Genomic DNA, 25,705 nt, shown 5'->3' with positions numbered 1-25,705 from the left:
CAAGTTTATGAAAGATAATTAAATGCTCTTTTTTTCTCCTATAAGTTATTTCCTTTTTGCTAACCATTTGGTTTTATATTTTACATGTGAGTTTTGATATTAATAGTTTTACACTTTTCAAGTAGGGAATAAGAGAAATATAAATTGGTTTGAAAAGGAATTGGAGCAAAAATGAGTTATCCACTTTGATGGATCTCATTGAACAACTAAAACTACCAGAAATAGTCCATATTCCAACTATTTAAAATTGCACAGGATATACTGCTTTTGTTTATGGAATCAAAACTTCTCTTCTACATTTCTTTGAGTACAATGTTCTTTAAAGTTGTGCCAAAGGTTCTTTTTAAAAACAAGTATCCAACTGAAGTTAACTAAAAGTTAAGCTTTCATCCCACCTTTGTATATGTTACTTTAATGTTTGTTTTTGTAGGCTGATTTTAAGATGGTGATAAATGTATCAGGTTGGTTTAAGCTAATTTTAGTTTCAGTTGGGTTGTTTATGACATTAAATTGTGCTTTCTATAAACACTGAAAAAATGTAGAGCACAAAATCTCCATAAAATCTTAGGCCAAATACTTTGCCTAAGTTAAAAAAAAGTATTTTTCTATACCTTACAAGTTAGGCAAATAAGCAGCCTGGGGAGGTACAGCAATTTCCTACTTCTAATAGATATAAAGACTCCTTGTACCTTTTTGGAAAATGCACATTTATTTCTCAGTAGAAAGTTTGATTTAGGAAGGATAGATGCAACCTAATCTTCTAAACTCAGGTTTTCCCAATTGTTAGTTCTAGCTATAATACCATGATCTGAGAGTATCCTTGGTGAGAAGGGGATGGTAATGTTAAGCTCTTTGCTCACTATCATCCTCCTTAAGGACTAACGTCATTCTTTAACCACTTGCCCATTACTTTTAGAACCTTCACAGGACCTTCTTGTGTTCTAAGATATGGTGCAATGTGTGTGTATTTCAGTGAGACAATCTTTTACTTTCTACTATAAATAACTGGATGCTGCAGTTACAAGCCATATAAAATTGAATTATGTAAAATTGCAAGAAGATTTATTGTTCAGGATGATAGCAAAACATTGATACAATGATACTAAATGTGTTTTTTTCCTTGGTGATACACATTATGTATAGGATGATTAGTTCAGCTGATTAAAGCTTGTTACCCATGAAGCCAAGGACATGGAAATGGACCTTTCCTTTTATTGTTTATTTTTACATAAAGACCAATTGTGCTTCACTCTTCCAATCTCAAGTTGTCTTGCTAACATCTACCAGTGATCTTGAAGGCATATGCTGTTGGTCAGAAGAAGATTAGGTGGTAGTTAAGCATAGCTCATCACTACTAGGGTCGGGGTGGGAACTTGTGAGGAGTGTGGGACTACTCTCTATTTGCCCTAATGCTGGATAAGTAGAAACATAATAGATTATGTTGTGATTACCCTGATCTAAAAAGCGGGACGCACTTAAATTATTTCATGTGATTTGCCTCAATTAAATCCCATTATTGTGACCTAGTTCTTTATACCTTAGGAAGGTACAAATTTTCATATTTGGCAAAATTAAAACTATCTGATGCCATGCTGATGAACAGTCTTTATTCCCTCTGAAAAAATTATTTTTCTAAAAAAATATGAATAAATATTTAGTAATTTTGTGGCAATGATTCTCATTCTGATGTCCCTTTCTACTCCCACCCCCACCTCTATCTAATGTGTACTTGCTTACAACCATAAATTGGCCTATAGTAGAAGGATATAATTGATAATGTTCAGTAGAATGACAAAATGTTAGATGACACTATTCATCTTTGTCTGAGGTTACCCAAATATTTATAATAAACTTCACCATACCGGTAGAGATAGTACCGCCTTTCTTTGCTGTAATTTAGTATCTTGGAAGAGATGGGTTTGATTAATGATCTACAACTCAGTAGAGGATATGAAAATAGAGCTTGTAGTTCTTGACCTTGGCTTAGTTTTTTAAACTCAAAACTTATGTTATTACTTGGGATTTGATATTTTAAAATCAAAAAGGGGGGGGGGGTCATGTTATAGGTTAATTCTTTTTATACAGCCTATTTGATAATATTTGAGAAGAGAAGATTTTGTAGGAAACCAGGTATCAGAAAGTAGAATAATAGTTTATTTAAAAGAAAAAAAAAGGAAATTGAGGAAAGAATGTGCTTGACAATAAAATCCAGGAAAAATTATTATATGGGTACTTTTTTTTTTATATTCAGTCATCCCTTCTTTATCTTCCTTACACTACCTCCTTAAGAATTATTTGAAGAAGTAGCTATAATGTTTTCCACCTTAGGTGGCTTACTAAACTGTATTTTGTCTCATGTTGACTTATTTCCATGAGCTATTTTTGAATGACTAATTTGAAAGTTAAGTTGGATGGATTATAAGTGAATTAGTAAAAGAAATTACTTTAAAAAACACTAAATAGGAGTGGGTTTTCCCCCACTCTTTGTCTTTTGCTTAGAAATAATAAATTAATGAAAGTGTATTTATTGTCTAGTAAGTGCTAGACACAGTAAGAGAGTCCCTGCCCTCAGGGAACATACATTCCAGGTGAGGGGAAGGGAAGAGGATTAGGTAATAACATGTATAGGGGGAGTGGTGGCCGAGGGAGATTTTTTTGTCTGGGAAGTTATAGGAATGATGGGTTAGCCATAGGGGCAGTCATTTGCCATGTCCTTTCCAGAAGCAGTAGTACTATTGATTTCATTACTATTCCCAGTGAAAAGGGTAAAAAAACCATAGCTGATATCAGACAGAACTTTGGGGGGGGGAAAGGTATTTGGGCAAGGCAACATGCCCCAGAAGTATATGAATGTGCAATATGAGCAGGGGTAGACATTAAATTATATTACCTTATTATTGGATATTATCACTAAGTTATATTTAGGATCAAAGTTAGGGTTTCATTTATTCTTCATGGCAATTTTCCATAGTCCATAGAAGTAGTTTTATCTTAGTTGAGTACAGGAAATCAGAATGAGCAAGATACAGAAGGTTGTTTACCTTTATTAACTGATGTTTAGCTCCACAAAATTGGAGTTTTGTGAATTGTTCTTCCCTAGTGGTGTCAAAAACTGACAACACCCAAGTCCAATATGTTTTTGACACTCTGAAATGTGTGGTTAAACATCATTTTTTTCCTGGACGTGAGAAATGGAGGAATTGAAATCTCACTCAAAGCTCCCTAGATCAGAACCCCAAAGGAAAAATGCCTAGACAGAACAAGACCCTACTGATAACTAAATGGTAAATGTTTTTAAGGTCTGAAAAGTATGTATCAGACATCTATACAACATATTTTTCTTTCAGAAAATAAGTGTCTGACAGTCCTTGGCATAGGACAGGAAGAACTCCTGGGACAGTCATTTGTTTAGAACCTGTTATATAGATAAACCATAAAGGCTTATCTTGGGGTGTGTGTAGTGGAGGAAAAAGGGGGTATTTGGGTTTGTTTGCTTTTAGGTCAAGTTAGCTTGTTTTCTATAAAAATTTTTACTCTTCTACCAAAAAAGTATGTGAAGGCTTCCGGGAAAGAAGCATCTTGCTAGAAATTGAGGCAGATTTTCACTTGTCACCCAATTAAAGCCTGCTTTAATGAATTCTTGTAAGGAATTAAGAAATTAATAAGTAGTAGTAAGATTTGGTCTATAGAGCTATAGCTGGAAGGGACTACAGAGGCCATATAAATTCAACCTCCTCACTTTATAGATGAAAGAAGAGGACCATGGAGGTTGTGACTTGTTCAAGGTCACAGATTGAGCAAAATTTGCAGTTGGAGCCTTATTAAATGAAGGTCTCACTCAATAGAAAAATTTTATTATAATGGTCTTTTGTTATATGGCTTTTTTCTACATAGATAACTAAGTTTTTAATTCTCTCTAAGCAGTAGCTTGTGAAATACTTTAAGTTCATATTTAAGCAATAAGTATGTCTAATAAATAGATAACTTAATTTTTTTTAATTGAGTTTATAAACTCTATTGAACTCTAGAATACACTTGTATGAAATTTTTCAATTTGTAAGGGATTTCAGAAGTCCAACAATCTCATGTTTACAGATGGGGAAATTAAGGTAAAGAAGTGAAATTACTTTTACAGAGTTATAAAACTAGTTAGTGGCAAAATTGGAACTAGAACCCAGAGGTCTTCCAGCCCTGTGTTGTTTCTCTACATTGTTGTGCTTTCTGGCCATACATTAAGTAAGCATTAAAATCGGCGTGTTCTTAAGAACTGTGAGCAAAGTAGGTCAAGTTTTTAGGTTCTTTTAAGCTCTTTCTTTCTCTTCCCCTCCCCCCTTTCTTGCCTGGTGGTCAGAAAGATGCCTGAAAAGTTGAGGAAATTTTCAGTTTCACTTCTCTTAGTCCCATATTAATCCCATAAGTAAAGCACTTATATAAACAAATTGCCCAGTTATTTTTTAATTTATAATACCAAACTTTTCCTGCCTTTTAATCATTTAAGATATGAGTACAGTGGCCAAAATAGAAGATGTTCTAGATTGTTGTCTTCTTTTTACTAGGAAAATTGTCTGTTTTTCTATTTTTGTATTGGTAGAGTCATTTAAATGTCACTGTAAGCAGATACCATGAACATGCATAATTAGAAATGGATACTATGACATGAAAGGCTAATGTCAAGAATAACATGCTAGAAGAAACTAACATTGTAAGAAAGGGATGAAAAACAAGCTTATTGCAAAGTGAAAACTTTTCAAGAGCCCTTAACGTTAAATGAGAGTTCTAGGTTCACCTTTGCCTTCTCAGATAAAGGGTATGAAAACTCAAATAGGAGTGAAATGAAGAGTGATTTCATTAAGCTTTTGTGTCCAATAAATAATTGTTAACCCCAAGAAAATCCTTAAATTATAAGGTTCTATAGTAATTGTGATGTGTTAGGCATATTTTAAATGCTTATAAACTGAAAAATTCAATTGTAGTTAACTTTATGGTGGACCAAAGAGGACTTTGTAGTAAAGCTATGTTGAAAATACATTTTGAGCTGTATTAATTTTTTATTTGAGTTGTATTCACTGTGTACCTTCCCCAATTGATTGTAAATTCCTTGAGGGCAAGGACAGCCTTCTACTACTTCATGCTCCCATGGTTCTCTATGAGTGCTGGTAGCTTTTAGGGTATGCCTGAGTGCATACATGTATATGTATTTTTGTGCATTTATAAATACTGATCCATCTGCTATACTGAAATTACATGATATTATGTAGCTTCTATAAATTAGTCTTACATTGATAAAAGGGTCTGTTAAGGCCCTTTTACTCTTTCTGGAGGTGCAATTTATCATGTGGTTTATTAGGTCTTCTGTTCCAACATGTTTTCCAAGTATGAGAAATGTTAGTGGTATGAGGTAATCTCATTGGTAGAAGCTTTGTAAATTTGGTAGCTGATGTCCTCTCTTGCTGACAGGAAATGGAGAAATTTATAATAAGCAAGAATAGTCAAGTTGCAGGAAGTAAAGATCTTGTTAGTATGTTATTTTGTGGTCAGTTTTGTGGTCTAATATAAAAGTTAAAAACTGGACGAGTATGAGTTATGTTTGTATCTCTCAAGTTAGATCATACTAATCTAACAGCACTGAATGTTTTGTTTTTAAGAGTTTTGGAGTTTCCTAAAATTTGTGCCAGAGTGATTCTTCTGACCATTACATACATACTTTAGCATTTCCTCATCCCTTGACTCTTATGTAATGTGAATAAAAAAGTTATGGTTATACTTACTAGAATAAGTGAACAAAGCAGGAAAAATATCCAGGTTTTTGTTTGTTTTACCTGCTCTTGCCAAGATAAGCTCTTTGGTGCCACCCTATTGAGAGATGGTTGTTCATGTGGCCAAGGGGGTGTTTTCATAGCTTGCTACTGAAGACAATTCTGTTTTCCTAAAGGAATTTTTTTGCTTTGTTTTTTGAAATTTTTATTTAAAATTTAAAGTTGAGTATAATAAACACTTGAACTTTGTGGGTGGTTCAGTATCAAGGTTAGTGAGTTTGATTGACATAGATTCTGGTGCTCTTTTTCCAAGACGCAGGGCAACACTGGTTAGTGTTCTCCAACAGCACTATCATAACTATGTGGCTATAACTAAAACTTGGTTGGTAAATAAACCCCAGTTCCTATCATTGAACATTATATTATTTAATATTCATTTAAAATTTTGCATTTCAAATTCTCTTACCCCTCTTCTGCCCATTGAAAAGGTGAGCAATATGATAACAGACATATACGTTAAGTCATGAAAAACACATTTACATGTTAGCCATGGCTAAACATATATTGTTAATGGAGTCTTGATCTCTTTTGCTGGATCATTATCCTCTTTAAGCGAGGATGTCTCCTACTCATTTCTTTCTCAATATTTGGGGTCATTCCCATTGAGACTTTTCACCAGAAAGTCAGATATTAAAGTTGAAGCTTAAATACTCTGGACAGATAATGAGATGACAGAATTGATGGGAAAGACTAATATTGGGGAAGATTGAAGGCAAAAGGAGAAGGTGATGGATGATAGAGGATGAGATGAATAGTGTTATAAAAAAAAGGAATATGAATTTGGACTTCAAGAGACATTGAAAGCTAGGAGAACTTGGTGTGCTGTGGTCTATGGAGGTCAAGAAGAGTTAGATAGGACTGAACAACAACAATCACTATGAGTTATTTTATCTCTATACAAATCACTCTCAAATCTATTTCCCAACTACCTCTAGGACATATCTCCTCAACATCTCAAACCCATAGTGTGCAAAATTAAAACTATTGTCTTGGTATCTGTCTTTCCTCTAGGTTTCTCCATTTCTATTAATGGAATCATCATCCTTCCATGTGCCTTTGGGTGCAGCTAGTTAGCTTTGACTCTTCCCTCTGGCACTTGGCCCTCTGACACTGGTTTCTTGATGAGCTTCTCTATTCTGCATGACTGCTTCTTTTCTCCTTGCACAGCTACTAAGCAAATTGAAGCCTAATCTCCCTACTTCCAGTTTCTTCCCTTTTCTTATTTATTTCCCACATATCCATCAAATATGCATCTGACCATCACTCCTGTGTCCCTAAATCTTCAGTGACTCATGATTGCTTCTAGTAATTATGCAATATTTTTATAGTACTAGAAGTTTTACAAAGTATTTTACATATGTTTTCTCACTGTATCCTCAAAAGAATCTTATGAGTTAGGTGCTATTATTATCACTTACATTTTACAGCTGAGGAAAATGAGGCGAAGGGAATGAAATGTCTAAGGCAGGATTTTAACTCATCTTCCTGATTTCAAATCTAGCATTCCAACGATTGCAGCACCTATTGTTGATTCAGTCATGTCTGACTCTTTGTGATCCCATGGATGATAGCATGCTAGCCTCTTCTATTTTCCATTGCTCTCCTGAAGTCTGTCCAAGCTCATGTTTATTGCTTCCATGACTATCCATTTTATCCCTCTGCCATCCCCTTCTCCTTTTGTAAGTGTTAAAAATTAAGGTTGGACTAAATATAAAAGAAATGTGGTTGCCAAAATTAATATCTCAAGTCAAATGACTTTTTAGCAGTATTTATTTATAAAATAGAGGGAAAGAGTGAAAGTAGAGAAATGAGAAAGACGATAGAGAAGGTATTTATCCTATCACACTAGATAATTACTCCAGCCCGGTTCAAACCATGTAGGGCTCATTAACTCTTCACCAGAGGACCATGGGTCAGAGGGGCCAGTGGTGAATAAAGCAAGGGTTCCACCCAAAAGGCCTCCTCCAAGACAGGGGACCTCTCCAGAAGCTAGTCCCTTCAGGAACCAGGAAAGGAGTCCAAAGAGAAGATCCAAGAGCAGTCTTACCAGAAGCAGTCCAAGGTCCCAAGCTGGAGCATCCTCAAGGTCAAGTTCAAAGGAGAAAGAGCTGGTCACAGGAAGTTGCAACTACTTTTAAAGACTTTTTTGCATCACTTCTTGTGCCTTCCTTCCACTTTACGTGGACCAATCTCAGTTTTAGAATTTTCTTAGGACTGCTCAGGGGGCAGTCAGTTGTTTGAGTTGTCACCCACTTTAGCACATGGGTTGAGGACTTCCCCCCACTTATGCATAAAGTGAGGGTATACAGGTATGTACATACACACTCTTTCTGGTGATTAAATCTAAAAGTAGGCAGAGGAAAGTTTAATCCCATCTTCATACTTTTGTTTTTAATCTTTCCCAACATCAGTCTTTTCCATTGAATCCTGTTTTCTCATTTTATAGCCAGAGTATTTAAGCCTCTTCAGTGGTTGACCTTCCAATGAATAGTCTAAATTAATTTCTTTAAGTATTGACTGATTTGTTCTTCTTGCTGTCCAAGGAACATTCATGTCTTCTCCAATACAACAGTTCAAAAAGGTCAGTTCTGCAGCACCCAGTTTTCTTTATGGTCTAACTCTCATAACCATTCATTGCTACTGGAAAAACCATAGCTTTAACTATACAAGCTTTTGTCAACAAGGTGACATCTATTCTTTTTAGTATGCTGTCCAGATTTGCCATAGTTTTCCTTCCAAGGAGCAAGTGTCTTTTAACTTCTGATGTGGTCATTATCACTTGTGTTCTTTGAACCCAAGAATATAAAATCTGGCATTTCTTCCATTTCCTCTCTCTCTATTTGCCAGGAAGTGTTGAAACCAGTTGCCAAGATCTTCGTTTTTCATGTTAAGTTTTACAACAACTTTTACATTCTTTGCTTTCACCCTCATCAAGAGGCTTCTTAATTCTTTACTTTCTAACATAAGAGTAGTATTGTCTGTATGTCTTAAGATTACCACTATTTGTCTTGGCAAACTTAATTGCAGCTTTTGATTTGTCCAGCTTAGCATTTCACATAGTATACTTTACATATAAATTAAATAAATAAGGTGACAATATACAGCCTTCATATTCTCCTTTTCTGATCTTAAACCAAGTGGTTATTCCATGTTCAGTTGTAATTGTTACCTTTTAGTCCTCATACAGGTTCTTCAGACAGATGCGATGATATGGTACTCCCATTTCTTCAAGGACTTGCCACATTTTGTTATCCACACAGTAAAAGGCTGGCTTTAGTGTAGTCAGTGAAGCAAACTAGATGATATTCTGGAACTCTCTTGCTTTCTCCGTGATCCAGCAAATGTTGGTAAATTGGTCTCTTTACTCTACTGCTTCAAAAACCACCCTGATCTTCTGGTAATTCTCAGCTCACATATTGCTGAAGCTTAGCTTTCAGAATTTTGAGCATAACCTTACTGACATGTAAAATGAGTTCAGTTATTTGATAATTTAAGCATTGCTTTTCTTTAAGATTGGGACATAAACTGATCTTTTCCAATCTAGTGGCTACATTGAGTTTTCCAAATTTGTTGGCATATTGAGTACAGTACTTTAATAGCATCATCCTTTAGGATTTTAAATAGCTCAGTTGGAATTTCTTCATCTCTATTGCCCTTATTGTTAGCAGTGCTTCCTAAGATCCGTTTGACTGCATTTTCCAAGGTGTCTGGCTCTATATCAGTAACCACACCATCGTGGTGATCAGTGATGTTAAGATTTTACTTATATACTTCTTTTGCCTCTTCTTAATATCTTCCACTTCTGTTAACTCCCTACCATTTTTGTCTTTTATCATGCCCATTTTTGCATTAACTGTTCCCTTGATAATCCAATTTTCTTGAAGAGAATTCTTTCACATTCTATTGTTTTCCTCTATTTCTTTGCATTAAGAAAATTTTTTCTCTCCTTGCTATTCTCTGGAACTGCATTTGGTTGGATACATCGCTTTCTTCTTTCCCTTTCAATTTCCTTCTAAATGTGGCACAAACATTACAACTTCTATGCATGCCTTCAAGTATCTCTCTCTTATAATGGACTTTAAAACCTCCAGAGTTGAGTGTGGTGCTACAGCAATTCTTTGGAAGAATAAAAAGTTCACATTGTTGAAATTTCACAAAAGAATATTAAGGCCAAAACAGAGTGGGTTCATTTCTAGGGATAGATCTTGTACTTTACTTAAAAACTATATTAAGCTTCTAATTCACATCTGAACCCAACTTTATGACCTCCTGTACTGAAGTTTTTTCCATCAAATAAAGTTGATAGTGTTAATTTTACACCTACTTTACACTTTACAACTCTTAAGTCTAAGTATAACTGAGTCCAATAAGTCTGACATTATTCATTTTACCAGATAGAGAAGTTTTCTGATCCAGCTATAAGTAATAACCTATTTAAAAAGGAAAAAAGCAAAATTTATTGAAGATTTATTAACTTTTTGGTAGATGGACCAATTCAGTGCCATCATTCACATATGTATGCAGATGGAAGTCAGCAGCTTTATAACTGAGGGGGAAATTATTTCTGAGGTAGTTTGGATTTGGCTGTATCAAAACACATCTGATAGCCAGCAGGCCATTCTTCACTAACCCACCCACCCACCCCCCACCCCCCCCCCAAAAAAAAAAACAACCCAGCACAGCCATACATAGTTAATCCAGAGAAATCAATGCCAACATTTCCACCAAGACTGAAACAGTCTTGTCTATAGGAGGCCTTTAATTTCCCACTCTTCTTGCCTGTGTTTGGTACAAATATGTTGTCAAGAGTCAGCTTCAAAAGCCAATTGATTCTCCATACTGATTTTTTGTCCCTAGGATATTGCTGTGTTCCATTTTTGAATGAAGGTAAGCCCATAGTTACATATCTTTTACTTTGTTTCCAAGTTACCTGAAGCTTTCCCTGTATCAGTATATGAATGGCCAGATGTCAAAAAATTCCACTCCACTGGAAGACTTGGTTCTAAGATCTATTTTGATCGTACCAAACCTATATCCTTTGTTGAAGACGTCCTTTGCAGCCTTTCCTAGGTCACAGTAAGTTGGTACTGTACACGTTTTATGTTCACATATGTGGGAAGGGTCTGCCACAATGAACTAGGAGAGGCAAGGAAGTAGACAGTAGAAAAGCATCATCATCCACTATTAAGCCTTATCAGATAGCCATTCTGCTTTCTCACTCATTTTTCTTTGAGATTTTTTTGTTGTTGCTTTCTCTTGTACATTATTGCAAACTTCTCTCTATAGTTCTTTAAACACATCAGCTACCAAATCTAAATCCTTAAGTCTATTCATCACTCGCTTCATATTAATAAGGGATGCTATTAAAGTCACACTTAAATAGTCTACTGGTTTTCCGTACTTCAAGTCTGAATTTTGTACTAAGAAGCTCATGATCTGAACCACAGTCAACTCCAGGTCTTGTTTTAACTGACCATATGGAGTTTCTACACCTTTGGCTGCAAAGTATATAATCAGTCTGATTTTAGTATTGATCATCTGGTGATGTTTATGTATATAGTTGCCTTTTGGGTTGTTGAAAAAGACTGTATCACCTAACTATAGTAAAATATGAATCTTTTCCATATTATTCTCCTTCACTCACTGTTTTTTCCAGACTTACTATTTTTTAGACTCAATGTAATAATCATCTGTCTTTGTGCCTTTATACCAGGTAATTGAACTAGCAATAGTCTCTTGCTGCCAAAAATACGCTTCCTTCAAGTCTTAGCCCAGATGTTATTCCTTCTTAAATGTTTTCCCAACATTCACTTCACTTTACTAATATTATCTCCCCCTCCTCATATTGTCTTGTATTTCCTTATATGTGTACTTATTAAATAGTACCACCCCTCAAAAAATAGAATTTAAACTCTCAGAGAACTGTGTGTTGGTTCCAAGGCAGAAGAATGGTAAGGGCTAGGAAATGGGGGTTCGGTGACTTGCTCAGGGTCCACAGCTAGGAAGTGTCCGAGGCCAGATTTGAACCTAGAACCTCTCATCTCTTCAGTCCACTGAACCACCCAGCTGTCTCCATGAAGTGCTGAATCTTGAGATATTTCCAATAAAGATATCATCAGCATTACAATACATAGTGCCATAATTTATAGCGTTGGGCCCTGCCAACACTGGGCTAAGTAGCAAAGAGTTGAGAGGCAGAGTGGGATAATGGGTAAAGTGTTCGATTTAGAGAATGGAAAATTTCATATTGTTGTTAGTTTTGTGGCCTTGGACTAGTCACTTCACAATCTGCATTCAGACTCCATCTTCTGTAGCAGTGGATAGCCTTTTTCATCATGAGGCTTTTGGTTCCTTGCATTGTTAAGATATTCACAATTGATCATTGTCCTACAATATTGATGTTATTATGTACAGTGTTCTGGTTCTGTTCACTTTGCATCAGTTCATATAAATTTTTTTCCAGGCTTTTCTGAAATCATCCTATTTTCAATTTCTTATGACATAATACTCTTACAATCATATACCACAATGTTCAGCCATTCCCCAATTGATGGACATCCCCATAGTTTCCAATTTTTTGCCACCACAAAAAGAACCACTACAGCTGTGCTTTTTGTGGTAGCAAAAAAAAAAAGGAAAATGAAGGGATGTCCTTTCATTGGGGAATGGCTGAACAAATTGTGGTATATGGTAGTGATGGAATACTATTGTGCTATAAGGAATGATGAACAGCTTGATTTCTATAAGAACTGGGAAGACTTACGTGAACTGATACAGAGTGAAATAAATAAAACCAGGTGTTAAAAGATTACTCTATTACAAAAATAAATAATATGGAAATAGAATTTGAGTAATAATACATATATATATAACCCAGTGAAATTGCTTGTCAACTTCAGGAGGGGGGAAGGGAAAAGGGGAGGTAGACAAGAAGAATCATGTAACAATGGGAAAAAAATAAAAATAATAAAGAACAATGTATACTTGATCAAGTATACATTCCTATTTGACTTTTACAGCTCTTCATAAACCAACCCCTTCTGAGCTTTGCAGTTGTCATACTCCTTATTCCCATCCACATATTCTACAATCTAGTGCTGCTTCTCCCAACTCTTACGTTTTCACTAGTGGTGTCTGCCTGCCTTTCCTTTGAGATTATCTCTAAATTTATCCTATATGTATCCTATTTGTACATAGGAGATACATTTTTTCCTTGTGTTTTTATATCCTCAGTGCTTAGCATAGTGCTTGGCATAGAAGCCATTTAATAAATACTTGTTAATTTCCTGACCAACTTTAGTTATCCTCATACCACACCTTGTCCTCATGGTTTGCCACTATAATCCTTCAAAAGCTGCTACTACATAATCCTTTCCTTCCCCTAAACTCCAACCATCTTTCATGTTTTATTTGCAAATCCCCATCCCTAGACATCTCCCCACACACACACACAATCTGTTTTCTTGGCTACTGTTTTCAGACCCTCTGAGCATTGAAAAATGAAAATGAGCTAACTTTACCAAAAGAAACTTAAGTTACATTCAATTCAGTAAATAATCATTAAATACCTACCGTAAATACCTCTCACAGCCCACATTGCTGCTGAATAGCCCAATTTTCATTCTTTTTTCATTCCCTTCATGCCTCTTTTCTTCCCAATTATCCCTCCAAACCCTGGGCTCCTATTTCATTGAGAAATTTAAGGCCTCTTCTTGCAGAAGGTGAGACTTGAGCTGTGGCTAGAAGGATTCCAGGCACATGCGAAGGAAGAGGGGAGAGAGAAAAGAGAACAGCCATTGAAAAGCCAAAAAATAGAGAAATGGAGTGTCATGTGCCAGAAAGAGCAAGAAGTTTTATATTTAGGATTATTTTGTCTTCCCTCATTCCTTTTAGTGTAAGAAAATGTAAAAAATATAGGTAACTGAATTATTTCACAATCTTTGATTAAAGGGTATCCTGCTACTCCCAAACATTTATTTCAAGTAAGTAAATATCATTAGTAAGGTTCCAGATGATTTTTCTTTAATAAGTCTTTAGAAAATAATTAAGATTACTCAACAAATAACTTTATTATCCCTCATGAGTTGAAGGAATTGAAACACATCTATTTTACTAAACTGACAAAAGTGGACAAAAAGAAATGCCTATTCTTGGCTAGCACATGTAGCTTATTCTCCAAAGTGTACCAACTATGGTAAGTTTTGAAAACCATTATAAATATATAACTATGGAACTTGTCACTTAAAATGTTTACCTCCTTTGGAAAGAATATGATTTAAGTGAATGATCTTTCTCATCCACTGAAGTAGGATCTTAAAACTTTGGGATTTTGATTTTTACAGTATTTATTTCAAGGTATTAAATAAAAGTAAATAAATTCTGATTTTTTTTTTTTATTTAGAATTTTGTTTAGGGGCAGCTGGGTAGTTCAGTGGCTTGAGAACCAGGCCTAGAGACGGGAGGTCCTAGGTTCAAATCTGGCCTCAGCCACTTCCTAGCTCTGTGACCTTGGGCAAGTCAGTTGACCCCCATTGCCTAGCCCTTGCCACTCTTCTGCCTTAGAGCCAATACACAGTATTGACTCCAAGACAGAAAGTAAGGGTTTAAAAAAAAAAAATTGTTTAATTGTGTGGCAAAACATTGGGCACCTGTTTTGATTTAATGATCTAAATAATGAACTCTACGTCTGGTTATTGTGTCTCTTATATACATATACTTACCCCCCTGTCAGAATACAAGAAATGCCCTTGAAGCAGAGAAACTTAATGCTTATTCTAGGTCACCATTTCAACTAATTCCACTTAAATAAAACTATCAGAAATTTTTTTTTAATTTAAAGCATAATCCCTTATCTCATACCTGAATTTTTAAAGCAGCCTTCTAACTGGCTGGTTTTTACCTACCCCTTGCACCTCTCACATCAGAACTAAAAGAGACCTCAGAGGTCATCTGATCTAAATCTAAATCAGTCCTTTGTTAGATTACACAAATGGATCTGTGTTCTCATCAGTTCAGAATTTTCCTCCAACAACGCAGATTATAAACTTTCCATTCTTGCCTACCTTGTGCAGCTTGCCACAAGGGATCCACCCATCATTCTGAGGCATTCCTCTTTTTCTCTCAACACAAAGGCAGGATTACCTATACAACACTTTGCTGTCTGTCATCCTTTACTGTTGTAGTGTGAACAGTCTATCTTCTCTTCCTATTTTATAATTTTTTAAATCATCTCCTTTACTCCTGTTCTTCTAAGGAGTTCTTCATTACTTATATGTTGCAGCCTCTTCATATCTACCACATGCCTCTCCTTTGCCCACTGTGTGATAGTAATAGTAATTTTTAGTTCCTCAGAAGCAATAGTATTTCACATCTTGCATCCACAAAGCAACACTAGTAAAATGTTAGTATTTGGGAAAAGGAACCTTGTACTTTCCCAAAAGCAATTCATCTCACCCCCCCCCCCACTTCTGGAGAAACAGTGCAGAGCCCAGCTCATATTTCTGTACTATATGTCACACACACCTGTGCATGTACACACACAAGCTATAAAAATGTGTATCAGAATGGCTGAAACAAACCATGGCACATAAAGGCAATAATATGCTGGTGTGCCATCATTGTGCAACGTCCTTCATTCCAAAGAGAACCAATGATATCACAGAATGATGTCTTGACATATTTGTGAATTGGAGTTAAGTGAGGCAGAGTTACATGGTCAAATCAGCCTTACTCTCTTCCCATCATCAAAATCCAGCAGACTAGAAAGAAGTAAGAACAACTGGCGATGGGATGCAATATTTAACTTTGGCACCTTCAGTGTCTGGCCACACTCTAAGCCTTCCACAGTGCCTGCTGCAGCTGCTTTTCATGATCACTGGAACAAATTGTTCTCATCCACCCATTCAGCTAGGGCAAGTCTTCACATGCTTAGGGTAGTCACCCTCCTAACTCCCCAGCAGGTTTGGAAGACTTCTCAGTTACCCTCAACCTGGCTTAGCCCATCTGCCAAAATGGTTTTTTACCATGGTGTGGCTGCTGTGAATGCTACAGCTTCTAGAAACAACAAATGAGAACTGGGTAGCAGATGGACACCAAAGGGTTAAAAGCCCTTGTATCAGAGGTGCTAGCCTTCCCTGAATACACCATACACTCCATTGAAATATATAAATATTAAAGGAAATCATCTTGATATAATGGATAGAATCTTGATTTCAGAGTTAGGATGAGCTTATATTCAGGACCCACCTCTGATATATACAAGCCCAGGCAAGCCTTTTAACCTCTCACAGTGCCTCAGGCAACTCTACAATTATAAGATGATAAGTTGTGTACTCATCTGCAATGGTAAAGAGTTTCACAGAGACTTCTACACCAGTGAAATGATAAGTGCAGTTCAGTATACATATGTGTGCTCACATGTGGAGATAGATATACAAACATATATGGGGGGTCATGGAGGGTGTTTATGACTGTGAAAATGATGGCCAATTTTGGGGGTAGTAAGAGACTTAAGTGCTAAAGTCATTGTAAAAGAGCATTGTGGGGATCAGCAATAATAGCTAATATGCATAAATTTAAGTTTTATAAGATACTTTTTCATATATTATCTAATTTGACCTCAACAGACCTTTGAAGTAAATCTTATAGCTATTACCATCTCACTTTACAGTGAAAAAATAAAACTATTATCAAACAGTAAGGAAGTTTATAAGATTAAAAGCCAGGACTCTCAACATTCTTAGTTTTTATTTATACCATGATGTTAGTAGATGACCTTAGTGGTTTGGAACAAGGCGATACTATGTGATAGGATAAGAATAGCAAGAATCTTGACATAGTACTAGGAAACAAGGAATAAACCACCTTCTTCTGCAGCCCTGAGTGTTACAATATATGAAAAAGAGCAGTTATTATTACAGGAATTGCTAATTAGATACTTTGTTTTTATAGATACTAATAAATGTTAATTGAGCCTAATTCAAGAAAAGGTCAAATTGCAGTTTAGTGCCAGCACATAGAAGGAATTTGTAAGGAAAAGTTTGAGAATAAAGGGAATCTTAACAATAGAATTGGGCATTCAAGATTGCATAGAGGAGCTTTCAGTTGTTCTCTTAAACTTTCAAGATGGCGGCTTAGCAAGCAGCAAAAGTTCAGACCTCAGAAAACCCTTCCTTACCGATTACAAACTGAATGCTCCTAGGGCACCGAAATTCAAACTGAACAACAGGATAGAGGCGGGGAACCCTCCTTCTGGACTCAAATCAAAAGTTACGCCCCCCCAAAAGCCGCAATCAGAATATTCCAGTCTAAGGGGAAGGCAGAGGGAAGGTCCCAGGACCCCTCCCCCCAACCCAGAGGGCTGAGCTTCCAGCGGCAGTGGGAACCTCTGAGCGGGCAAAGGTGCGGGTTTGGAGGGTCTACCTTGTGAGCAGCGGGGCTCGGAGTGGACAGCAGGGACAGCGGGGAGGAAGCCAGGGAGAGACCGGGGCCTTGGCTGGGTCCCTCCATCTGGCTCCCTCCATCTGGCTCCAGTCTCACTGTTGCCTCGGGGCACATCCAGACCAATTCAGTTGAACATAATCCCATCAGGACTCCTCAGAGCTCAGGGAGGTGGGCACAGACAATGGAGAAGCAGCTGGAGAGAACTGGAGAGAACCTGGGCGGCCCAGCCTTCCAGGAGTCTTTGGCCTCAGAGCACATACAGCCCAACCCAGTTGAGCATAATCTGATCAAAAGCCTCCAGAGGACAGGGAAGCTAACATTCCTCCCCTAGAGACTGTACCAAGAGATCTGACAAAGCTCCAAGAGGGGAGACTGACAGCCCCAAAAGCAAAAAAAATGAGAGGAGCAAGAGCACAGAAAAAGAAGAAAGAAATTACAATAGACAGCTTCTGCACAGGTAATGAGCAAAGAGCGAACGAAACAGAGGGGGAGGGACCACCAGCAAAGGAAAAATCAGAAATCCCAGCGAATTGGATACAGGCTTTGGAAGAACTCAAAATAAAAATAAAAGCATCAATAAAACATTAATAAAGTATATGATCTAATTAGGTTCATCTGTAGTGAATGGCATAACATGTATTACCTAATAAATTGTAAGAAAAAATAGCATTTAAGCCCCTTTCAGGCAGACACTATCACTTTTTGTCGTTTGATCCTCTTTGTCTAATACATAAAGAAGCTAGCTGTCTTGAACATTCCAGATAGTTTTATTTCCTCTCCCTATAAACTAAAGGATTTGCTTTTGTAGCATTCACTAATTTCAGTAACTGTTTGTATATATTCAAACAAGTATTTACTGCATACTTTATGCCAGACAGTGAACTTTCAAAGACAAGTGATAGAATTCCTCCCCTCAAGAAGCTTACATTCTGTTGGCTTGGGAAGGGGTTTGTGCATGTTTTGTACATGTGTTTGCACATTCAACTTTAGTCATTACTATCACCCTCTTTACCTCTAAGTAAATGTAGAGATAAAAGGATAATAGGATTATAAGTGATAAAATTACAAATTTGACCAGGAGGGAACCTTGCTTATTTCTGAAGTTCTCAATTTGTCTATAAGTAAAGTGAGAGATAAAGCAGAAGTGAAAGTTTTAATTTTTAGACAGGTTCATTTAGAGGAACAATTTAGTAGTTCATTGCATTTAAATACTGTTGGTTGCGATAGGTTTTATTGCCATCAATTACTGTAAGTTACTGATTCATTTTATATATATTGATTTCTGCCTTAGGTGAAATTTGTGACAATAACAGAAAGTATAAATGATTTCTTTCCATATTTCTCACCTGTTAAGTGACTGATAAAAGGTAATTTTTATACAATTATTTAGTTATAACTCTTTACTTTGCTTTTGTATAGAGCCATGAGATAATTAAAGCCTCTCTGAAATGATCATCTTATTTTCCAGACTTAGTTCAAGCCCCAACCTCATTTTACATGCTTTAATGTTTCTCTGTAGAAGTGCTTCTAAGTGATTAGCTTTTACTATCACAACTGAAACATCATCCGTATAATAAAAGATGATCCATTTTCAAGTGAATCACAGTCATTGTTTGCCATTGAAAAATAAATTTTGGTTCTGAAGCTATCCAAGGCCTAATTGCTGTTTACCACAAATACTGTATATGAAGTGGTTTTTGTTCTCATAAATGTATTGATGTCACAGAGGTAGTGATTATAATCCCTTTGTTAGTATTTTTAAGAGTTAAAATTTTTTAAATCACTAAATATTAAGGTTTTTTAATAAAATTTCTTAAGTAAATTACAGATTTCAAGGTTTTAGTGTTTAGATTTTATCAGAAATTGCCATCTTGGTTTCCAAAAAAGACTTTTCTGCGTCAGTCAACAATTTTACTACCATAGTAAAAAATTAAGAAACACTTTTCAAGATGACTACCTATATAGAAATCTTAGCATTTCTTAGTGTTGGCATTTTAAAATGAATTATAGTCCCATATTGATTTTATCTTATGAGTACATTGATCTTGAATTAACAGGAACCTCAAAGGCTAAAGAAACTGAGGACCAGGGAGGTTACGTGACTTGTTCAAGCACACACAGATTAATAAATATCCATGTCAGGTAATAAGTGATTTCACAACCTAGAATATAAATTTCTTCTGTTTATCATGAACTTAGTATAAATGGTTAGGTTGTCTCTTTAATGTCTATACTATTAAAAATTAAACTATGCCTACGAACCCAAGGAAGTCAACAAAAATCCATAGTATTCCTAGCACTTTTTGTGGTATCAGAGAACTGGAAACAACAGATATCAGCAGGCATTTCCATTGTCTAAATAAATTGCGGTGTCTGTAAAACTATACTCGTATAAATGGAAAGCTTGTTCCCCTCCCCCAAAAGAGATGATAATTAACAAAAAATTTTTATTAAACACCTAGTATATGCCAGCACTGTGCTAAATGGAATGGAGTTACAATAATACAATGAAACTATTTCTGCTTATAAAGAACTCATATTCTAAGAGTAGAGAAAATAAGGACATCTAATACATATGTAGATATACATAAAAAAGTGAATATCTCAATTGAGTCACAAATTTTGTTCCTAGTTCACGTAAAAGTTATGTTCACAATATACTGTACTCTATTAAGTGTGTAATAATATGTCTTTTTTTTAAAAATGGCTTTACTGATTAAAAAAAAAAACTAACCATCATCTGAGCCTGCATCAAGTCATACTCTTTGCTGGTGGAAGTTCTTGCTTTGATGTTGATGATGCTGCCTGATAAGGGTGGTAGTTGCTAAAGGTTGGGGTGGTTGTGGCAATTTCTTAAAATAAGACAACAATGAAATTTTCTGCATTGACTCTTCCTTTCACTTGAACACATAGAAGCTATTGTAGGATTTTTTAATTGGCCAAGTTTCTATATTGTTGTGTTTCAGGAAATAGGGAGGCCAAGGAGAGGGAGAGAAACAAGGGAACAATCTGTCAGTAGAGCAGTCAGAATACTCACATTTACCAGTTAAGTTTGTTGTCTTATATGAGTGCATTCCTGAAACCCCAAAAGAATTACAATAGTAACATCAAAGATTCCTGATCACAGATCACTATAACAGACATGGTAGTCTCTCGGTAACCAAGGATGACGATTGTCTTTGTGCATTTTTGTGCACAAAGACACTTGTGCATGAAGATTTAAGTGGAAAAGTTGATGCACAGAGACAGTCCCATTCTCTCGGTGTTGGAAGCCTGGGTCCAGTGGCACGAAAAGTCATTACACCTGGAGACTTCCTCAGCTGCAATGGATGGCCTTGTTGTCTTTTGTGCTCCAACACGCCCTAAGCACTCCACAGTGCTTTGCTGCATCACCCTCTCAGCTGTTGAACCTTCTTGTTGGTTTCTTCCGCCTGTTCCGCCGAAACAGTCTTCACATGCTGGGTGAGCAAAGCCCTGGTTCACCAGGGGTCCACGATGACCCGATGGCAGACATAATAATAGTAAAAAAGTTTTAAATATAAAAATTACCAAAATGTGACACAGGACATGGGATTGCCTTCAATTTGTAAAAAATGCAATATATGTGAAGCAAAATAAAACAAGGTATACCTATATGCAGAATAATTTTAGACTATAAGAAGTAGTTTAAAATGAGGTAATTTCAAATAGAAAGCACCATCATTGAGGAGACTGGAAAACCTTCATATAGAAGGTGGTTTGGGCATTGTATGTTGTAGGAAGAGAAGGGTTCTTTTGACATGAGAGAATGCAAGATTGCTAGTGCAAAGACAGGCAGGAATCCTGTGTGAGGAACAGAGGCTAGTTTGTCAGGATCTCAAGAGTGTGGTGATGGAATATGTCTAATCAAACTAGAATTCCAGATGGTTAGGAGCAAATTGTGAAGGGTTTTAAAGGGTTAATAAACAAGAATTGTTTAATTCTTAAGCCAACAACTGGAGTTTACTGAGTAGAGCAGTGGCAAGGTCAAGATCTTTATATGTACATATATATTTTTTAATATTTTTATTGTTCATCATTGTTATAAGAGCAGTCATACATAACTAAAACCCCAAAATAAAGCCATAAATACACTGGTGTGAAAGACGATTCCAACAGTTCTTTCTCTGAAAGTTAATAGCATTCCCCATCAGAAGTCTTTCAGGACTGTCCCAGATCAGTGCATTGCTGAGAGTAGCCAAGTTTTCACAGATAATCATACAATGTTGCTGTTACTATGTACAATGTTCTACCAGTTCTACTTATTTCATTCTGCATCAGTTCCTGCAAATCTTTCCACTTGTCTGAAAACATCTTGCTTATCATTTCTTACAGCACATTCCATTGCCAACATGTACCACAATTTGTATAGCCATTCCTCAATTAATGGATATCCCCTCTAAATATTTTTGTACAAGTATTTAGTACAAGTATTATTTTGTACAAGTAGGTCCTTTCCCCCCCTTTTTTTTTTATCTTTGGGATACAAATCCAATATAGTGGTGTTACCAGATCTAAGTGTGTGCACAGTTTTATGGTCCTTTGAATATAGTTCCAAATTGCCCTCTAGAATGGTTGGATCAGTTTACAACTCCACCAACAATGCATTAATGTTCCTATTTTGCCACATCCCCTCCAACATTTGCCAATTTCCTTTATTACCAGATTGAACAGATAGACCAGTGATAGGTCTCTAATCAAGAGAGATTTAGAATATTTTTTCTTATGATTATTGATGACTTGGATTTCTTCATCTGAAAATTGTTTGTTCGTATCCTTTGACCATTTATCAGTTGGGGAATAGCTTGTATTCTTATAAATTTGCCTTCGTTCTCTATAAATTTGAGAAATTAGACTTTTATCAGAGACATTTATTATAAAATTGTTTTCCCAGTTTGATATTTCCTTTCTAATGCAAAGTCAAGATATTAAAGACATTTATACACTTTGGCTAAACTAGGGTAGACTTACTGAAGTGTCTAGAAACTTTAGATAGAGAGACCCATCAGGAAAGTCTTATCGGTATTGTAGATGAGAGATATTGAAGGCCAAACTAGGGTGATAGCTGTGTAAATGGAGAGCAGGTATTTGGATTTGAGGGATGCTATAGAAATAGAAAAAAAGCAAGATTTGACAGCTGATTGGAAATGTGGGTGGGATAAAGTGAGGAACTGACAAGAATGCCACATTCATTATTTATTAAGCACCCATTATGTGTCAGCACTCGGCTAGGTGCTCTGGAATTACAAATCAGAAGAGAGGTAGTGGATGGGGGGGGGCATTTCACTTAATGAGAAAATACACCTTCCTCCTCTTTTTACAGAAATGGATGACTCTGGATGTGGTAACAGTGTATATATATATATATACACTGTCATACCAAGTTGTGTGTTTGTTTTGCTGAGCTGGTTTTTTTCCCTTCTCTTTTTTACTCTTTGTATAAGGAATGGTTCACTGGGGAGAGGGAAAGGATTTATTCAGAAATGAAGAAGATAGAAAAAGCAAAAGGTCTTTCCAGCCTTGTAGAAATTGCCAGGGCTTGCACAATGCTTTTGAGAACAAAAGACTACCTATACACTGGAGTAGATTGGAGTACACATTGGGGGAAGTAAATCATATTATAAGATGAGACGGTACAGATAAATTTCAGGGTGTGCCAATGGAGGAAATGCTTTCATCAGTGAGACTGTAGATTTTTCACTTATGCATATGTGATACTTCTTTTTCACTACAAAAAGTCATTATTTGTTTACCTTTGTGAAAGGATCCTATTCTAAATAGGTGTTTTTTTTTTCCTTTAGAGCTATTGCTCATGTTTTAGTGGGGTGTATGGGGTGTTCAGGTAGGAGTAGTATCTCTGGTATAGAGGGCTTGTCATGCCCTCTTAGGGCAGCTCTCCAGCCTCTGACCTTCACCTGACACCCAGCTCTCACTTGTGGCTCCCAGTAGCTGCTAGCATGCGGCAGCGGCCACACCCCGGGCAACGGCTTCGACAGGCCGGTAGCCATCGGGTCGTCGCTGACCCCTGGTGAACCAGGGCTTTGCTCACCCAGCATGTGAACACTGCTTCTGCGGAACAGGTGGAAGAAACCAATAAGAAGGTTCAACGGCTGAGATGGCGACGCAGCAAAGCACTGTGGAGTGCTTAGGGCGTGTTGGAGCACAAAAGACAACACGGCCACCCAATGCAACTGACGAAGTCTCCAGGTGTAACGACTTTTCGTGCCACTGGACCCAGGCTTCCAACACCGAGAGAGTGGGACTGTCTCTGTGCATCGACTTTTCCACTTAAATCTCTTTCACGCACAAGTATCTTTGTGCACACTCATCTATACACCATAGATGAAAACACACAAAGACAATCGTCATCTTCGGTTACCGAGAGACTACTACTACTACTATATCATGTTTTAGTACCTATATCCACATTGAAATATATGACTGAGTATCCTTTACATGCTTAAATCATTTTATTCTTTTACATAGCTATGAATAATCTCCACCTTGTACTAAAAAAAGTTGTGATTGCAATTTTGGGTTTTTTAGGTGGTATATTCTGAATGCTTTTTGGGGGGGTTCTCTTTATAATTTCTAACTCCATGATCTCTTCATCTTGCTCCATACGAACACATAAGAAACTACACTTTGGGGCAGCTAGGTAATTCAGTGGATAGAGAACCAGTTCTAGATTCAGGAGGTCCTAGGTCCAATTCTGGCTTCAGACACTTAACTGTGTGACCCTGGGCAAGTTACTTAGCACCTGTTGCCTACTCTTTGCCACTCTTTTGCCTTAGAACTAATCAGTATGGGGTTGGGGGGAGCAGAACACTTCCCTGAAATAGTAACAATGAAATATTTATTTTATAGGCTATATTGTCTTTTTTTTAAGTAATTTTTAACTGCTTGGTTTGATTTATTTATATTTTGATTGATTTCTTAGCAAAACCATTTAGCAGCTCATATTTATATAGCACTTAAAAGTTTGCAAAGTGACTTACATGTGTTACTCATTTGTTCCTCACAGCAAGTTTGGGAGGGAGGTGCAGTTATTTTCCTCATTTTATAAATGAAAAAACTGGGGTTGAGAGAGATCACATCTGGCACAGGGTCATATAGCTGTAGTTTTTGAGGCAAGATTTGAACTCAGATCTTCCTCACCCTAAATTTTGCACTCTCATCCAGTAATGTCAGATTCAAATAGAAATGGATCTCCACAAGCCACATAGTGACAGGAAAAAAACCCCACAGGTTAACATTATTTATGTTGCATTGTATTTTTATTTTGTTATACACTTTCCAATTACATTGTAATTTTGTTTGGCTCCACTCAGGAGTTTTGTGACTGCTCTAGTCACTAAGCCACCTCCTTGCTATAATGGAATGTGTTGTGCTTCAAGCTGGAAGGAGATATAAAGGTTAATAAGGCACTATTTCTGCCCTCAAGCAGGAAATGTTTGAGTAAGTCTTGAAATCCAAATATTATGTGTATGACTCATTATATACTGAAACATATAAGGAGTTGTGATGTCCTCGGCATATGGTGAACTTTATGCTGATTGCAAGTATGGCTAGGTAACTCCTAGAACAAGTAAAGGTTAGATGACTTGTCCAAGGTTACTGGACTAATAAATGTCTGAGCCCTTCCCAAAGCATTGTGATATAGGTGAAAGAACTAGAGGCAAGGCCCTAAGTTCAGTTTCCGGCTTTTATCGGGTATTAGACAGAAGAATTTTGAAGATGGGGATTAGTTAAGTAGGATTAAGTAGATAAGAGAATTAGATACTGACTTGTATCAAATCATACATTACACAACACAAATATATGACATCACATAACAAACAAAATTGTAAATAGATATCTAGTGTGTATAATAGGATTGTAAATTAATTGTATTAGTGTTTGTATATATGTAATGTATATATAAATATGAAGTGTATATATGTGCATATGTGTAGCTTACATGTATATATTGTGTGTATGTGTTGTGTGTGTATATGTGTAAATTATGTACATGGCTCACTTATATCTATTGTTACATGTATTTGCATAAGTGAGTTTAATGTTTGGTTTGATTTTCAGTGTAAAACTTGTGCTGTGTTTAGTGTAATTTTCTCTAAGTTTGCTGTTAATGTAGTACAATAGTAGTAGAATGTTCTGTATTAGCTGATAAGAGTAGTATTTTGAGTGTGATATTTGTATTTGCATTTTGATTTTGATGTTATTTGCATGTTGTGCTTTTGCATATGTTTGATCTGTATTTTGAACTTTGTAATTGTTCATTATATACTTTCCCCTTTTTCCTTTCCTTGATCAAATCCCTAGAATAGGATAGTATTAGATAGGATAAGATAGTTGAGTGTAGGTTGTTTATTATTTTGGGTAGAAATTTTAGTTTAGGAAATATCTAAGTATGTTAAGCGCACAAATGC

At 36.3% G+C, this 25,705-nt stretch overlaps 1 protein-coding gene across 2 annotated transcripts in view; it reads left to right on the top strand.

The window, feature by feature from the left end:
* The window catches only part of PTPN1 (protein tyrosine phosphatase non-receptor type 1), a 75,608-nt gene that overhangs the window by 8,874 nt on the left and 41,029 nt on the right, over positions 1–25,705 (top strand). Inside the window, exon 1 of one of the 2 annotated variants that reach the window (XM_056812952.1) lies at positions 10,683–10,703. The exons of the other annotated variant lie outside the window; for it this stretch is intronic. Within the exon in view, the coding sequence (XP_056668930.1) occupies positions 10,698–10,703 (6 nt within the window). The 5' untranslated portion in view covers positions 10,683–10,697. Of the gene's footprint in view, positions 1–10,682; positions 10,704–25,705 lie in introns of those variants that run through there. 2 annotated transcript variants of the gene reach the window in all.

This window comes from Monodelphis domestica, chromosome 1, assembly GCF_027887165.1.
Source record: "Monodelphis domestica isolate mMonDom1 chromosome 1, mMonDom1.pri, whole genome shotgun sequence".
In the NCBI taxonomy this organism is placed as follows: domain Eukaryota; kingdom Metazoa; phylum Chordata; class Mammalia; order Didelphimorphia; family Didelphidae; genus Monodelphis; species Monodelphis domestica.
This window is presented reverse-complemented; position numbering and strand designations above follow the sequence as displayed.